Source organism: Festucalex cinctus, chromosome 1, assembly GCF_051991245.1.
Source record: "Festucalex cinctus isolate MCC-2025b chromosome 1, RoL_Fcin_1.0, whole genome shotgun sequence".
Taxonomy (NCBI): Eukaryota; Metazoa; Chordata; class Actinopteri; order Syngnathiformes; family Syngnathidae; genus Festucalex; species Festucalex cinctus.
In genome coordinates, this window is record NC_135411.1 from 14,219,040 (window position 1) to 14,232,484 (window position 13,445).

Consider the following 13,445-nt stretch of genomic DNA (forward strand, 5'->3'; position numbering starts at 1 on the left):
GCGTCAAAGTTTGCTAACTCCCTTTGGTTTATTGCTAGCATGGTGTTAGCCTGCAAACGGGTACAATCGGCAGGTACAATACCACCAATGGCTCGCTTAATTTCAACGGTGGCCACACGATGCCCACATGTCGAGAAGTAACCCATCAGAGGAACACAGTTTTCCATATCAAATTATTGAGAAAAGAGAAGCTTAACTCATTCACTCCCAGTCATTTTCGCAGAAGCAATCCCCCTTCACTCCCAGCTGATTTACTGGGTTTTGACTGATTTTGCAAGGCCCACAGAATATTGTGTTCTATTGCTATAAAAACATGAAACCTACCAAAAGAAAGATTAAAGTCTCTTCTTTTATCAGGAAAAAAATATGTATTTCTATCTGTTTCCCTTTTGCAGCAATTATCATTATAATTAGCTAGGTTTCATCATTATTTACAAATCTATTTAGAATTGTGAGTAACTGAGCTTTTTTTCAACATGGCTCTGGTTGATCTCCTTTGCTCCGCTGCCACCTGCTGGCCGTTTGTGTAATAACTAGCGTTTCTTCAACGTATCAAACCCTTCTGTATGGTCTAGCATAAAAAAACGTATAAATACGTCTTTGGGAGACTTAAAACAGTTAAAATAGAACGTATTTATACGTTTTGGGGAAAAAATTAGTTAAAATAGCAATTCTATTATTTCTCAAATAGTTCAGCCCTATTTAGGTTGCAGTTAACTTTTTAAATTCTTTGTATGAACTGAATTATTGTATTAATAAACTTCATATCAAATCTGTTTTTTTTTTTTCTTCTCACTTTCCAGGTGCCCATTAAATGGATGGCTCTCGAGTCAATACTGAACAGGACGTACACACACCAGAGCGACGTGTGGAGTTACGGTGAGTCCCACACAGCGACTTGTTTAACTTGCAATTGCAAAAACAGCTTTTGCAGATGAGTGGCAGCAGGCGAAGACATTTGCAAATGGAATATTGTCTTTGGATGTTGCCAGCATTTAAGAACACAACATGAGATGGGAGAACATCTTGCTTCCCCCCCCCCATACACACACATACTAGCTCTCCCAGCTGGACAATATCGCATCAACCCACACAAACACTTTTTCCAGCTTGCGAGCACTCGTGTATTAACTGCAGAGTCATGGAAACGTAACACAACACCGCTTTTTTTTCTTTCTTTCTCATATGCTTTCAAATCTTCTTCTAGCCCCTCAGGGTTTGATCATACCTTTCTGCCGAAGCCATCAGCAAGCCCTGGCACAAATGACAGCCTTGCCCCCCACCCTCCCCTCTCTCTCAACTCCCCAGATACATCCTGCTAACTCCCACATCCCATTTGTCAACATTTGGACGCCGCGGGCCATTTTTTTTGCTCACATCCTGTCACTCGCATTTCCACGGCTGCGTCGCACGCGAAGAAGCCAAGTGACTTCTCCTTTTCCCCCGGCAGGCGTGACCGTGTGGGAGCTGATGACATTCGGGACCAAGCCGTACGACGGCATTCCGGCCAGCGACATCGCCGGCGTGCTGGAGAAAGGCGAGCGTCTGCCTCAGCCTCCCATCTGCACCATTGACGTCTATATGATCATGGTCAAGTGTAAGTTTTAATTGGGAAAGGTGGTGAAATCATTCAATATAGTCAAATTGCTCCGTAAAGGCTCCTTCTTCTTCCAATAATTATTTCTTAATTTAAAATAAATAAATAAATAAATACTCACTTCAAATCATCTTTCCCCATTGAAATGAATGGAAATGTAATTAAATTGTCCCAGCCTCCCCAAATTGCACTGCATTGCAAGGAATCGGCACTCCAGGGTTTCCCCCAGTGCTTTATGTAACTTGTCAGAAAATATTAGTGTTGTGAAATGATTATTATTATTATTTTTGGACTAATTAAATGCAGAATTTTCAGTAATTAACTCATTCGGTCCCAACCATTTTCACTGAAGCAATCCCCTCCCCTCCCGGCTGTTTTACTGGATTTTGACTGATTTTGCAAAGCCCACAGAATATTGTGTTCTATTGCTATAAAAACATGGAACCTACCAAAAGATTCGAGTCTCTTCTTTCATCAGAAAAAAAGTATATTCCTATCTGGTTATGTTTTGCAGCAATTAGCATTTGAATATAGCTAAGTTTCGTCATTATTCACAAATCTTTTTAAAACGGTGTGGAAATGAGCCTTTTGCAACATGGCCCGAGTTGATCTCTTATACCCTTCTGCCACCTGCTGGCCGTTTTTATAACATCTGCCATTGCTTCAATCGTTCTTTTTAATTCAAAGGCTGCATCAAACCCATCTGTATGCTTTAACATAAAAAACGTATAAATTCATTTTTGGGACCATAGTAATATTTAAAATAGAACATATTTATACGTTTCTGGGAGCAAACGAGTTAATCACGAGTAAACACATTTTTCTACTTCTGCTTCTACTTTACTCTTAAAAGCTTGTAACCGATATTTACTCAAGTAAAATTAATGTCAAATTATCAAAAAGAAAGTATATTTAGCATCAATTACTGTTCTAATAGCTTTTTTTTTTTTTTTTTTTTTTTTAAAACCTTTTTTAAACCCTGAAGAGAATACTTCTCCTGTAAAATATAACTGTTAAAACGATCAAAATGGACTCAGACAAACAATTCCCAGAACTTCTCGCTTCCAGGTTTTAGTTCTGCTCACGAGCACCACATTTGGTTTGCGAGGCCCCATGGAGGTAACTTGAGCAGGGATTTTTGCTCTGAGATGATACGCCAAAGGTGTTCAAACAATATGTTATTTGAATTTGGCTCTGCAAAGTGCGCAAATGACTTTCAAATTCTCCAACAAGCATCAAGCAAGTAAATCAGAAAATAAAACTACCTAAAGTTCATGTTTATTCATTTTCGCCCCAGTAATTCCTCCAAGTTTGATTGCACACTGAGTTAAAAGAGTTACTTTTTTAACGCTTTCATTAATTTAAATGATTCTTCGGAGTTAATGCTTTAATTCTGGCAGCCCTTGAAAATATGCAAAAAAAAAATAAACACGGTCCGATTGATTGACTCTCAAAAATCAGTTAGTTGTCGATTAATTGTTGCAAATCTAAATAAATATGATTAAAATATTGAAGGTTTTCTTGCACTTTTAGCAATAATTGCTGTACATATGTACTTCTCTGACTGTTGTTATTGTGGCGTTTGCAGGTTGGATGATCGACGCAGATAGTCGGCCACGTTTCCGAGAACTAATAGCAGAGTTCACGAAAATGGCGAGGGATCCTCCCCGCTATCTGGTCATCCAGGTACTGTATTACCTTTTAACGATGTGCCTAACCTCACTCCAGTTTGCGAGGCTAACGCTGTTGTCATGACAGGGAGATGAGAGCCTGCACCTGCAGAATCCTCCCGACAACAAGTTCTTCCGCACCCTGGTGAGCGACGAGGAGATGGAGGATGCCGTCGACGCCGACGAGTACCTGCTGCCGCAGCACGGCTTCTTCACCAGCCCGAGCACATCTCAGACGCCGCTGCTGCACTCCACCGTAAGATTTCGCACTGGCCGTCAGAGGCACCATTTTGAATTTTTTGTGTCGAAAGCAAGGAGAGAAACTCTAACGGCTTTTTAAAGTGAAAGTCAGGTCTTGTCATGTTGCTCAGGTGTCAGGTAATGACCAATCAGAGCTCACCTGTTTTCTGAAGCTGTGCTGTGATTGGTTGCTACCTGAGAGCTGAGCAACTGTGATGTCATCTTCAGTCGACAGCAAGTGGCAAAATGGCCGTCCCCCTGAGCTGGATAAAAAATGTCTGGATTTTGCTGCTCATATTCCAATAATGCAATATTAAACCGAATAAATATTTTGACTAGTGGGGCTGCATAGAACATATATCATTGTCAAAAAAAAAAAAAAAATTAGGTTGACGTCCCTCTTTAATAGCTTGTATACAAATAGTTGGATCTCTGGAGTGCCTGCCCAGACATCAACGGTTTTACTTTTGGGGGCATTTGACCTTTGAGAATGTTTGTTTTTTGAAGCTTATAACTTTTGGGGCATTGGGCTTACTCACAGTAGTTTGATTTATGAAAGGAAAGGTTTGACTTTTGGGATTTGACCTAGGAAATGTTTGGCTTTTGGGGTGTTTGACTTTGGAGTCATTTGACTTGAGAGTGTTTGACTTTTGGGGACTTGTTTTTTCGGGCGTCTTAATGTTGTGGCATTGGGGCTTCTCACAGACGTTTGACTTGTGAGTTTTTTTTGTTTTGACTTTTGGGACTTTTAATTCTTGTGTTTGAATTTTGGATTGTTTGACTCAAGGGATGTTTAACTTTGTATGATGTTTGTGACTAGTTTTGAGGCAGTTGTCTGTTGGGGCATTAGGCTTTTGACAGGCTTTTGTAGGCTTTTGGCTTGGACATTTGACTTTTGAGGCACTTTGAAGTGTATGACTTTAGGGTTTGAGTGTCTTTTGAGGTGTCTGACTTGGGGTAGTACACTTTCGCACAGCCATTATGAATTATTTATGGAAGGCTTGACTTTTGAGGTCTAACTTTAGTGTGTTTGACTTTTGAGGCGTTTACCTTTACGAGAGTATAAACTTGACTTTTGGGGGTATGACTTTTGAGGTGTTTGACATTTCAGGGTGTTTGTCTTTTGAGGCATCTGACTTTTTGGGCATTGAACCTTCTCACGGGTAACTTGGCTTATGAGAGTTTTTTTTGGTTTTGAGGCTTTTGATTTGTGCCTTTTAGGCCATTGGAGTCACGCACAGGAGTTTGGCTTGTGAAATGTTTGACTTTAGGGGTGTTTGACTTTTGGAAATTTGACTTTTCATCGTGGCGACTTTTGGAAATTTGACTTTTCATCGTGGCGACTTTTGGGCCATTAAACTTTGTCATAGGAAATTTTTGACTGGGGGTGTTTTGGGCATTTCACTTTTGAGTCATTTGACTTTTGAGAGTATCTACTTTTGGGCCACTGAACTTTGTCATAGGCTCCACTTGTGGTTGAATTTTGTGTTGTTTAACTTGAGGGATCTTTAACTCTGCTTTTGGTGCATTTAGTGTTTGAGGTGAATCAATATTGGGGATTTGACTTTTGCAGTGTATGACTTTTGGGCATTTGAGTTTTGAGGGTTTGACATTTGAGGTGTTTGACAATTGTGAGGCATTTGACTTTTGATTGATTTGGATTTGGGGCCTTTGAAGTGTTTGTGGGTCTTTGATTTTTTAGTAGGCGGCACGGTGTATGAGTGGTTAGCACGTCCGCCTCCCAGTGCTGAGGACGCAAGATCGAGTCCAGGCTTCGGCCTTCCTGGGTGGAGTTTGCATGTTCTCCCCGTGCCCGCGTGGGTCTTCTCCGGTCTCCTCCCACATTCCAAAGACATGCATGGCAGGTTAATTGGGCGTTCGGAGTTGTCCCTAGGTGTGAGTGTGAGTTGTTGTTTGTCTCTGTGTGCCCTGCGATTGGCTGGCAACCAGTTCAGGGTGTACCCCGCCGAACCCGGCTGGGATAGGCTCCAGCACCCCCACGACCCTTGTGAGGAATAAGTGGTTAAGAAAATGGATGGATGGATTTTTTTTTTAGTATATTTGACTTTTGGGAAATTGCATTCGCTGCATTTGACTTTCAAAAGTCAGGACGTTTGACTTTTGAAAGTGTGTCCGTGGCCATTACTTGAATTTGAAGATTTTGTTATACTCTAAGTGGACAAAGTATTGGGAGACATGGTAGTTACATTGACACAAAGAGTCCTCTTTATTCCTTATCTCAAAGTGTTTGAAGGGCTTCTTCCATATCAAAGTCGTCCAAGCATGCCTTGTTTTGTGCACTCGGGAACAGAAAAGAGCCTTATCCCGACAATATTCGAAACATAAAATTGTCCAGTGACATTGAACTCAAATTCAGCTGGCACTAAGTGGCTCAGTCTTAATGCATGATTGATGAATGAATTAAGAGGCGTGTAACTCACTTAGATTTATAGTTTATGGCCCCATTGCCCCATTTGTGCTCGAGTCACCACTGTTTCCTCCCTGTATTCAACCGCAAGACAAACAAGTAGGCCTCATTATCCTCCCCTCTCCCACGTTTCCTCCCAGGTGGAGCTCTTCTTCCTCAGGTTCAATGTTGGCCATGTGTCAGTCTGGCTGCTCTACCTGGGAACATCAAGATGACCTTTGCAGAGACTCTGTTTTTGTAATATCATAGCATGGGGCGGGGGTTGGGTCGCAAAATGTTTTCCGGGCGCTTGCTCCGCCGCCGTGTTTGAATTTGCTCTTCTTGTTAAAAGTAATTGCTTTCCTTGCCACGACGACAGACGCGACATAGCTTGTCACCGGTGGCTTCTCGGCTGCTTCTCACGCCGCCCGCGACAGCCGTGCGGTTCCTCTCGGTGCCAAAACAAGACTCCGTAATGGCTCAAATGGAAAATGTGTCATTAACCGACCCTTTTCTTTTCCCGACAGAGCCAGACCAGCAGCATCGGGACGTGCAATGGCAGAAATGGATTACTGGTGAGAAAAAGAGCTATTTCATATCTTTGTACGTGTTTTCAAAAAGACAAAATAAGCATTTTTTTTTTTTTGTGCTTACAGAATGGATTACCCAGCCGGGATGGAAGTATGGTTCTTCGTTATATTCCGGACCCCACAGATAAACGACTAGACGATGACGCCTTCCTGCCTGCTCCAGGTGAGTGTCCTACTTTTCGAAGCAGCACATGTCACTCAGGTGAGCTCAGCTGCGTCTGTTGGACTTTGTGACATAGAGTGACATCTAGTGGTCAAAAAGCACATTGCAGATTCAACTCGTCCGGAAAGGCCTCTGAAGTTCATGTGATTCTACATTGGGTGGCGATAATAAGCTGTGATCAAACTACTTGTACACAAATCGTTTTGCATGATGTCATTTGTCCAAGGCAGAATAAGTCAACAGGGATTGTGTGACGGTTTTAGCCTTTTTTTTTCTTACCATAGTGCAGGGGTGTCCAAATTTTTTCATTTGAGGGCCACGTACAGAAAATCAGAAGGACGCAAGGGCCACATAATGTTATGAAGAGAAATTGTGTTTAGTCCTAAAAATTGTACAAATAATTTATTTGTGCTTTTGCATATTTACGTAGAAAAATGCTACAGTATATAAACCATTTTATTTGTAATATGGCAGTAGGGTTATAGTTTTGGAATTTTTAATTTTAGTTAGTTTTTATTAGTTTTCAGGGTGGTTCTGTTTTTATTAGTATTAGTTCTTTAATAAATTCTTAGTTTTAGTTACTTTTTGTATTAGTTGTTTTTTTTTTTTAAATGTGTATTACTTGTGCGCAATATTTAAAAAACACCATGGGAGCAACGTCATCTTTTGGTGCTTTTCTATTGGTTGCTGCTAGATGACGTCACTTCTGTGTGACATACTTTCAAACGTCATTATTCCGGTTGATATCAAAATAAATTCACTACTAATTCACTAATCACACTAAAGACTAAAACAAAGGACATTTTTGCTATAATTATAGTTTTAGTTAGTTTTGTAAATGTAATTTCAGTTAGTTTTCATTTTTTTTAAAAGCATTTTCATTTTTATTTTATTTCGTTAACAATATTGTTTTTTTTTATTTTAATTGTAGTTATTTCATTAGTTTTAGTTAACTGAAATAATCTTTAATAGCACCTGTGTTTTTCAACACCCTCCCTTCTTACTTTGACTATCTCCAAACATTTTTGTTTTTATTTTATTTGAAGAGAGTCAAATGCCATTTTTAGCATATGTCGCGGGCCACTAAAAAATGGACGGCGGGCCGCAAATGGCCCCCGGGTCGTAGTTTGGACACCTCTGCCATAGTGTGAATGTGTGAACTGTCAGTCGAGATGTTACATGAGGTAAAGGGACGATGGAACTGTATGTAATTTTCATTTCAACAGGCAAGTTCATTCAAAAATAGACATGGTGGAAATTCATGTTTAATATGGTTTTGCATTCTTACTACTAACTACTTGAGCCTCCTCACCTACAGGATCCGCCACATCAATTTAAATTGAAAAAAACTAAACGTTTTGGGTTATGTCTTGTGACGTGAGCCAAACACAAGTTTTTGTCATGGTGCTCTCAGTCGCCTCTGGCTCAGTGATCAGTTATTAGTTCTCATTTTCAGTTGAAGTCAGCCATAGTCCCTCACGTTCCGCCATGCAGAAATATACTGCTGCCTATGTTTATGGATAAAGATGCCCCAATCTGATACCTCAACAATGCATGAAGAACAAAAAAATAAAAAAAATAAAAAAATAAAAATAAAAATAAAAAAGTGCATCCAAATTTTCTTAATCAGCTTTTTTAAATTCTGATAACCGTGTATGATAACCATGAGCAAAAATATCTCAGAATTAAAATTACTGCTCTAAAATTACTTCTTTTTTTTTTTTTTTTATATTTGGGTAAATAACAACAGCATGTTTTCCATTCAACCCAATCTAGTTTATTTTTTCATCAAAACGTAAAATATTTCGTACAGGAGAAACCTCGAACATGTTAAATTTATATAACTAAAATGTAAGCATACTTTTCTGTTTTAATTCTTCTTAGTAAGTTTCAGTGTTTTATTACTGGTGAGCTATTTTTCAAACAGACTACTCATGTTGTCATTGGGGCTAACTAGAAAACACTGGCATTTTTTTTTAAAGGAGAATGCACATCAATCAAAGAAAAAGGCACAAATTTGCAGTATCTCGTCTTGTTCCCTCCTTCCTCCTCTGTTAGGTGCTGAGTAGGCGAGAAAAAAATAAATAAATTGGAGGCAATTAACTTCAAAGAGGCTTACTCAACTCTGAAAGCAACCAATCATATTGTGTCCTGCTTAGATGTCCCCTCAAAAAAGAAAACTCATTACTGGTGACAGCTAGTATTAGCACTTATAAACCTTGTCTTTTTAAAACCACGGTAAACCGTCAAACCAGTAATAAACCAATGTCTTAGTTCCATCTATTTATGTTTTGTGTTATTTTTTTATTTTTAGTTTTTTTGGCAATTGATGCAGTGTTTGAACGGGAACAAACTCTGCAAAAATGAACAATTTAGAAAGTGTTGAGTACTGAATCAGTTCCTAAATCTTGATTCAAACTGTCCTTATGTTTTGTGGCAGACTACATGAACCAGAACACGGCCTCGGACATGATGAATCCCGTGTACCAGCACCCCGGCCCGCCGCGCACCATCCTTCCCACCATCTCCTCGGACGACGCAGACGAATCCGAGTACCTCAACTGCTTCAAGAACGCCCCCAACGGACCCGAGTACCTCAACGAGTTCCCGTCCCGCACCAACGGCGAGATCCACGTCGTCCACAAGTACAAACCGCAGAACAGCATAGACAACCCCGACTACCAGCAGAGCTTCACGCCCACCTTCAAGGCCCGCATGAACGGACACCTGCCGGCAGCGGAGAACGCGGAGTACCTGGGCCCGGACTGACGGCTCCGAGAACTGAAACGAGGCCATTTCTTAGCGGTACCATCAATTATCTTATCACCTCGAAAGTCCCGTCCCGAGAGGTCACGCGAGCCGTGTCGGAAAGTGAAAACCTCTCGTGACGACAATGAGGAAGCGAACCCGTCCGCTGCGGACATAAAAAGGGGGAACTGAAATGAGCAGCTCAAGCCAAAAGACATTTTTGGTTTGACATCCTACAACCACTCAAGACGTTACATGGACCCACTTTGACGTGGGGGGCGGGGCTTACTCACCATTCTTGGGATCGGAATGCTGGATGGACTCTCGGTGACGCTCCTCCCCGAATGAGGAAGCATAGAATGTATGAATCGGCCACTTTAAGGGGAAAACTGGTGAAATGCATACTATGCAAAAGATAACGGTGAAAAGTGGAGCTCGGACCCTGCAACACTCGTTTAACACGAATACCCCTTTTCCACTGCACAGGACTTGTGTCCCTATGGCGCTACTCCCTAGAAACGACAAAAATAAACACACGGTAGGGCCTGAACAATATGGATTTTTTCCGATATTTGGCACAATAAAAATTCTGATAACTGATTAATCAGCCAATTCATAAAAAAAAAACATCATGAATAAAATAATTTATTTTTAAGTTACTTTAATGCTCACGACAATAAAGATGAATTACAGGCAGAAAATGTGACTGTTTTATAATACTTTTTTTTAAGTTTTTGCAACAAAGAAAAAAGTTGGCAAAAATTGGCAACATTTTTCTTTCTTTGCAGATTTTTTGTTTTTAGGGGAGGGGTGGCTATTTGAATCTCATCTTTGTCATCTTTATCTTATGTTGTAATATGTAAAAAAATAAAAATAAACACAAAACAACAACAACAACAAACATAGCCAAAGTTAGAAAGAGCTAATTTCAGTCCGCCGATTAATCAATAGGGCCCTGCAAATTAGCTTCCCATTATTCTCCACAGTCTCCACTTTACTGCCCTCAGAATAAATCTCTTTAGTAAATACAGGACATCTTAATTTTAGTTACACTGTTAGCTTTGGACAACGCAGTATTGTACTCCACAGTCTCCTCTTTGCTGCACAGGTCCCTTTTCATGGTGCCCTCTGTCTCCTCTCAAACTGAATAAGTCTTGGAGTAAGTGCAGACATGTTGGCTTACCCTGTGAGCGCTGGATGCTGGAGCGATATAATCTACAGTCTCCACTTTGCTGCATTTCATTTTGGTGTCCCTCAGTCTCCTCTCAAATGTGTCACTCTAGAAGTAAATACAGGACATGAGCCTACCTTGTTATGTGTACTTCAATATTATACTCCACAATCTCCACTTTGCTTCAGCACCTTAGTTTTTGTTGTCCATAGTCTCCTCTTGGGTAAAATTTGTGTCCATTATGTTGACACGTTCACACGTGTAAACATTAGCTTACTGTGTTAGCTCTGTCCGACTCCACAGTCTCCACGTTGCTGCATTTTCTTGCTGACCCTCAGTCTCCCCTCAAATAATATATGTCACTCTCGAAGTAAATACAGGACATATGAGGCTACTTCAATATTGTACTCCACAGTCTCCATTTTGCTTCAGCAGCTTATATTTGTTGTTGCCCATAGTTTCCTCTTGGGTAAAATTTGTGTCCATTATGTTGACATGTTCACACGTCTAAACGTTATCTTACTGTGTTAGCTCTGTCCGACTCCACAGTCTCCACTTTGCTGCATTTCATCTTGCTGTCCCTCAGTCTCCTCTCAAATATGTCACTCTAGAAGTAAATACAGGACATATGAGCCTACTTATTAGAATATTGTACTCCACAGTCTCCACTTTAATTCAACAGCAGCTTATTTTTGTTGTTGCCCATAGTCTCCTATTGGATAAAATTAGTTTCCATTATGTTGAGAAGTACACACATGCAAATGTTAGCTTACTGTCTTAGCTCTGTATCAAGACTCCACAGTCTCCATGTTGCTGCAGAGCCCTGTTTTTTGCTGCCCTCATTCTCCTCTCGGATCAATCCTTTCTATTTACATGGCGAATATGTTGAAACGTAAATACAAAATTTTTTTTTTTACGTATTTGGAAGTGCAAATAGAGGTGAGTAGAACCGAGCCTGCCCATTAGTTCAGTGGAAAAGTGGCACAAATGATAGCATATTGGATTTATTATTTTGTTGTTATGTGCAGGACACAGGACACAATTTTCCTTGCAGCGTTTTACCTGTCTATAGGGGTACTTGAGGACAAAAAATTGTATATTCAATTTTGATGAGTGACTTTTTTTTTTTTTATGAAATGGGGAAAAAAAAACTAAACTTCCAGTGGGATACGCTTGTAATCCTTTACGAGCATGTATTTCTAGTTTTGTGTGGTGTTGTGTAAGTTAAGTACAAAAACAACAAAACTGATTTGACAGAAAAAACAAACAAACAAAAAAAAGACTTCCCAACACATTCCTGTTTCCCCTTTTGTGGAGAGAAAATTCCAGGTCAGCGAAGGCCCTGCGTGCCTCTGTGTGCATGTGTGTATTTGTATGTGTGCGACCATATGAAAAAACTTCCCCATAGTTGCAGAATTCAAACACTTTATATAGTCTAGAAGTTCTTCCCAGGCTTGTCGACACTGTAGCTTCCCAGTCTAGTATTAACTATGAAATTCCCAGTTTTAAAGGAACGCACTAAATGTAGCAGCCTGTTCAGCCTACTTTTGCAGATGTGACACAGGTACATGTACAGGTATAGCAGTGTATCCACGATGCTGTGATAGATATATAGATATACACAATATGAATATAGTCCGCTGTAATATATAAGCGCTGCACCGTATGCAAATACTCATCTGAATTGTGATCTAAATGTGATTTAAATGTATACGAATAAATCATTTTTCTATGGAAATAAACACCATTGTCTCTTTTATTTCACCTGAAATTGAGTTCTTTATTATCTTGAAAATTTTTGATTCACTCACCTTATCGGTCACGAGTGCGGCACCTCAAGTCAATGACGCCTTTCTGTAGATAAAATCGGAATGCAAGTTAACAATGCCTCACTCTGTTTTTGGTGAGTGACTGTAATTCATCACTCATGTGGAGCTTGATAAAGCCGCATGCTGTCATTGTGTTTTAGACCTTAACAACAATCAACGCAGCTCTAAATTGACACATGCTACTGTTTAAGGAATAATAATGTGTAGTCCTTTCTAAAAGTGCACAAAAAAATAATAATAATAATCAGCCCTGGCATTTTGACTTAGGCCCACTGGCCCGGCCTACCCGGACTCTTGCCTAACATGTAGTTCTACCAATGTTTCAGTTTGCTATCTATATTCAAACTGGATTAACAGACTGGTCCCTCTAAATTATGGATCATTCTCTTGCAGGGAAATAATAATGGAAAAACATTGCATCGGCCCCAAAATAGGCCGGTCCACCGGGCATCTGCCCTGTATGCCAGATGGCCAGTCCAGCCCTGGTTGGGGGTGAAGTAAAGGAAAATATGTCAAATGTGACTAAACAAGTTGTAGACAAAATTCCACCTTTACTCGTAATTACAAAATAAACCTAAAGTAGTGTAACATTCATTGTTTTAGTTGTGGTTGATGTTCCTATTTAGTTACACAAGAGTAAAAATATGAAAATCAACTTTCAGCATGATGCACATTAGACAATATTAATAAATTTATGGTTAAATTAATAACTCTTGGGCAGAAAAAAACGCTAAAAAACAAAAGGGCTTGAAATCTCGTGTCTGTTTTTTTTTTTTTTTTTAAAATGTTATTAAAGCATTTTCGGTTTGAGATATATTATTATTGTCTTGTTGTATTGTGATATTTATTTTTAGCGTTGAATTTTATTATTTTATATGTTTTTATTATTTTGAAATTATTTTATTATTGTATTATTATTATTATTATTATTATTATTATTATATTTTTAATTTATTTTTAGGTTTAAATGTTACGTTTACGATGCCAGACGTAGTTCCCAATACTGGCATTTTCGGTTTGAGATGTTATA

The 13,445-nt window shown here is 39.5% G+C and overlaps 1 protein-coding gene across 1 annotated transcript in view; it reads left to right on the plus strand.

Annotated features, from left to right (window-relative positions):
* The window catches only part of egfra (epidermal growth factor receptor a (erythroblastic leukemia viral (v-erb-b) oncogene homolog, avian)), a 66,980-nt gene extending 54,650 nt beyond the window's left edge, over positions 1 to 12,330 (plus strand). Inside the window, exons 22-28 of the mRNA XM_077518348.1 lie at positions 804 to 879; positions 1,451 to 1,597; positions 3,186 to 3,283; positions 3,356 to 3,523; positions 6,442 to 6,489; positions 6,571 to 6,667; positions 9,108 to 12,330. Of these exons, the coding sequence (XP_077374474.1) occupies positions 804 to 879; positions 1,451 to 1,597; positions 3,186 to 3,283; positions 3,356 to 3,523; positions 6,442 to 6,489; positions 6,571 to 6,667; positions 9,108 to 9,436 (963 nt within the window). The 3' untranslated portion in view covers positions 9,437 to 12,330. The remainder of the gene's footprint in view (positions 1 to 803; positions 880 to 1,450; positions 1,598 to 3,185; positions 3,284 to 3,355; positions 3,524 to 6,441; positions 6,490 to 6,570; positions 6,668 to 9,107) is intronic.
* Positions 12,331 to 13,445: the final 1,115 nt, after the last annotated feature.